The sequence below is a fragment of the Rhea americana genome, unplaced genomic scaffold (genome assembly GCF_003343005.1).
Source record: "Rhea americana isolate MKP2758 unplaced genomic scaffold, rheAme1 scaffold_181, whole genome shotgun sequence".
Taxonomy (NCBI): Eukaryota; Metazoa; Chordata; class Aves; order Rheiformes; family Rheidae; genus Rhea; species Rhea americana.
This window is the reverse complement of record NW_028185939.1, coordinates 9,682-11,621: the sequence shown is the minus strand read 5'-3', so window position 1 is coordinate 11,621 and position 1,940 is coordinate 9,682. Positions and strand designations below refer to the sequence as shown.

General features: G+C 60.0%; 1 protein-coding gene across 1 annotated transcript in view; it reads right to left on the bottom strand.

Annotated features, from left to right (window-relative positions):
- Positions 1–1,673: 1,673 nt before the first annotated feature.
- The window catches only part of CASKIN1 (CASK interacting protein 1), a 6,196-nt gene continuing 5,929 nt past the window's right edge, over positions 1,674–1,940 (bottom strand). The window contains exon 7 of the mRNA XM_085301990.1: positions 1,674–1,770. Coding sequence (XP_085158116.1) covers positions 1,674–1,770 — 97 coding nt within the window. The remainder of the gene's footprint in view (positions 1,771–1,940) is intronic.

Genomic DNA, 1,940 nt, shown 5'->3' with positions numbered 1-1,940 from the left:
GGGGGGGGGGAGGAAGGGGAAATCAAAACCTGAAGACACTCCAAAATAAATGAAACACCTTCAGTAGAAGAGTTAACAAAAACCTCCATAAAACAAGGCACATCCTTTGTGTTCTGAACTGTGTAAAAATAAAGAAGTTACACTGAATTCGAACAGAAAAACCCAGACGGAACTGTTTGCACGTACCTTCCAACAAGATCAAAGGTAAATAGTTGTGCTACTCTTAGAATGAGTTTGCCACAAGACACACAGCTTAGTATAATCTAATAGTTTTTCTCAAGCTAAAATCCAGTTTCTCTTGATTTGTTTTTAAACTGCTTTTTATATATAATTGCTAATATTTTTAAATCTTTTAAATATATATTTGTTAAAGTTTATTCTTTTTATTATTTTTGGGGGTGGGGGAAATCTGTTTTATATCTTTTTTTTTTTTAAATTTTTTTTTTCTTCCCCTCCAATAAATTAATACTTCTTTATAGCTTATCACTGTCCTCTCCCCGCCGGGGCGGGGGCAGCGAGCGGCAGCGGGAGCCGGGCTGCGGGCCCTGCCCCACACCCCAACGAGGGGCCTCGCGCTGCTGATTTGCAACCAAAATACCCCCCCCCAMCCCCAAAAAAGAAAAAAAACCCACCCGGCCCTTCCCCAGAGCAGAGATGCCAAGGGCATGCACGCCACGGCCGGGCGCCCCGCAGCGGGTCCCGCACCGCTGAGCAGGCGCTGGCAACAGCAAATGGAAGAAAAATAATAATTAAAAAATTAAATTAAAAAAAAAAAAAAAGGAACTAAAGTCCATTTGCGCAGCTGGCCTCCCCAGCAGCCCAGCGCCCGCCGGGAGGGGAGCGGGGCCGAGTTGTGCTACTTCAGGGCCACCCGGCTGCCCCGGGCCCAGCGCCGCGCCAGGAAGGCAACGCCGGATGGCTGCTCCGGGACGGCAGTGCCAAGACGGCTGCACCGGGACGGCAACGCCGGACGCCTGCACCGGGACGGCTGCATCGGGACGGCTGCACCGGGACGGCTGCACCGGGACGGCAACGCCGGACGGCTGCACTGGGACGGCTGCACCGGGCCGGCAACGCTGGACGGCTGCACCGGGACGGCTGCACCGGGACGGCTGCGCCGGGACGGCAACGCTGGACGGCTGCACTGGGACGGCTGCACCGGGCTGGCAACACTGGACGGCTTCACCGGGACGGCTGCACCGGGCTGGCAACGCCGGATGGCTGCACCGGGACGGCTGCACTGGGACGGCTGCACCGGGACGGCAACGCCGGACGGCTGCACTGGGACGGCTGCACCGGGACGGCTCGGCGTGCAGCCCACGTGGCAGGTAGGTAGAGACAAAAAGAGAACCCAGACCCCTCCCCACCCCCAAAAACCCTGGCAGGAGAGGGAGGCGTTTCGGGCTGGATCGTGTTGCTTTGTTTCTTCTGCTGCTTTTTGTTTGTTTTTTTTTGCTTCTGCGAAGTGGAGTCCTGCCGGAGGCTTGGCGCGGCGGCGCGCGGGCGCCGAGCCCGTGAGCACAACCCTGAGGTATCTTCTTCTTTGTGCAAACCCCGAGGGATGGGAGGTGGGGAGGGGACGGGCGGTACAGCGGGGACGGCGGGGCCGGGGACGCGTCCGCGCGCCCTCGTGCCCGCGTGAGCCCTGAGGTCGGCCGGGGCCCGCCCGCCCCTCACTCCAGCATGGCGTCCAGCTGGTCCGCCAGGTCGTCGAACATGCTGCCGATGTCGTCCAGGATGCTCACGGTGCTCTTCGACTCCGCGGCGGAGCTGGGGCGAGCCACGGGGCCGGCTCAGCGCCACGCACGGGGGGCTGCCGGCCCCCTCGCCACCCCCCCACGGTACCCTCCCGCCCCACGGCGCGCCGACGCGCTGTCGCCCAGTGTCCCCCCAGCCCCGTGGCATGCCAGCRGCGTCCCAGCCAGGTCCCCCCAGCCCCA